The sequence below is a fragment of the Trypanosoma equiperdum genome (assembly GCF_001457755.1).
Source record: "Trypanosoma equiperdum strain OVI genome assembly, contig: ctg_1782, whole genome shotgun sequence".
Classification (NCBI taxonomy): domain Eukaryota; phylum Euglenozoa; class Kinetoplastea; order Trypanosomatida; family Trypanosomatidae; genus Trypanosoma; species Trypanosoma equiperdum.
In genome coordinates this window covers 10,307-11,807 of record NW_027123818.1, presented here as the reverse complement: position 1 = coordinate 11,807, position 1,501 = coordinate 10,307, and the positions used below count along the sequence as shown (strand labels likewise).

Sequence of the window (1,501 nt, the reverse complement as noted above, 5' to 3'; positions counted from 1 at the left end):
TTATTATTATTATTATTATTATTATCATTTATATCATTAAATTATTATGATTAACCTAGCTAAAATAGATAAAATAAACGATATAAGTCAAATTATAATGGCACTCACTTTTATATCATACTACTATGTCATCCTACCTGTTTACACACATAGGCTACTTTTATATAAAAATGTTCATATAATTGAGCAAAAATCTTTTATCAATAATGCTTAAAAGCCTTATGCTAGAATCAAAAATTCCAGTAAAAGAGGGGCCTTATTAATTACAAAAGAATTGCCCCCTGTGGTGTTTGTTGCACCTTCTTTGTCACTATTTTCTATTTTTACTTCCTCTTTAACTTAACTTTCACCTACTTCGCATTCCCCTTTTTCGCTTTCCCCTCCTTTCCATGAGAATTTTGCTTCTGTACATTCTTTCTTGTTATCTTTGTGTGTCGTGCACTCTTTCTGTTTCTTTGTTGCCTTTTCTGCTTCTTCTGTTTGGGTTTGTGCTGTTCCGCTTACCCCTGGTTGTTGTCCTACTGTCGCGCTGTTAACTAAGCTGTGTAGCATTTTTGCTTTAATATTAAGCTGTATCGTGGCTTCGCTTTTGCGAACCGCTGCAGCTTCTGCGGCTGCCATGGTGTCGGCCACTGTTTTTAGCTTTTTTAGCCAGCCGATCGCTTCTTTTGGGTCCTTTTTGGCGTCAGCCAGGTCTGTGTACTTGACGCACATGCCGGCGTTTTGTGCTGCCGTGCAGCCCGTACCTTGGTGAATGCCGATGTACCCTGCAGCGGCGTCGTAGGTTAAAAGCGCTGATATGGCGTCTACTGCTGTTGGTAGTTTGTCGGCTGTGAGTTTTTGCTCTCCTTGCCGTGGGCAAATTTTCAATAGGGCGGCTAACGCTCCTTGCGGCGGTGTCTGGGTGGTGGTTGGATTCCATGTCTGGTCGGCTATCCCTGTGTTTCCAGCGCACACTTTTCCTTGCTTTTGTCCGTTGTTTGTGTTGTCCGCCAGGCAAATGCAGGCTAAGATCCCCAGGACAGTTTTGACCTTGGGGTCGGAGCTGCTCCCATCGCACATCGCATCCCTTGTTGATTTTGCCGTGCCGAAGTTTGTCGTGCGCAGTGCGGTGTCTGCTGGCTCCTTTTCCTCGCCGTATACCACGCTGTTAATCTCTTTCTGTACTTTCGTTTCGTCAATTGTTTCGGACGTTGATGTGCCTCCATTTGTCGAGTCTTTGATTACTTGTAGCTCTGCAGCAAGCCTTATGATTTCGTTCTTTGCCGCTTGCAATTGCTCGTTCGTGATGTGCTCGAGTTTTAGCTTCTTTTTGATGTCGTCTTGTTTTTTCGGCGTGCTTGTCTCTGTCGCCTGCCTTGCCCATTCAGCCCATTTGTCTGCTGAGTCTGCTACCTTGTTGTGCTTGGAGGCTTCGTACGTAACAGCTTTCGGCTCTGCATCATCTGTGAGGAAATGTTTGCGCCATTGCTCATCTGCCAGAGACATGTTGAGCTTTAAT

The 1,501-nt window shown here is 44.3% G+C and overlaps 1 protein-coding gene across 1 annotated transcript; it reads right to left on the bottom strand.

Annotated features, from left to right (window-relative positions):
• Positions 1 to 339: 339 nt before the first annotated feature.
• On the bottom strand, positions 340 to 1,488 carry TEOVI_000749000 (Trypanosomal VSG domain containing protein, putative; the record flags this gene model as incomplete). The annotated part of the gene is made up of 1 exon (XM_067223175.1): positions 340 to 1,488. One exon carries the CDS (start codon positions 1,486 to 1,488, stop codon positions 340 to 342), a length of 1,149 nt encoding a protein of 382 aa, XP_067079276.1.
• Between the last annotated feature and the right edge of the window lie 13 nt (positions 1,489 to 1,501).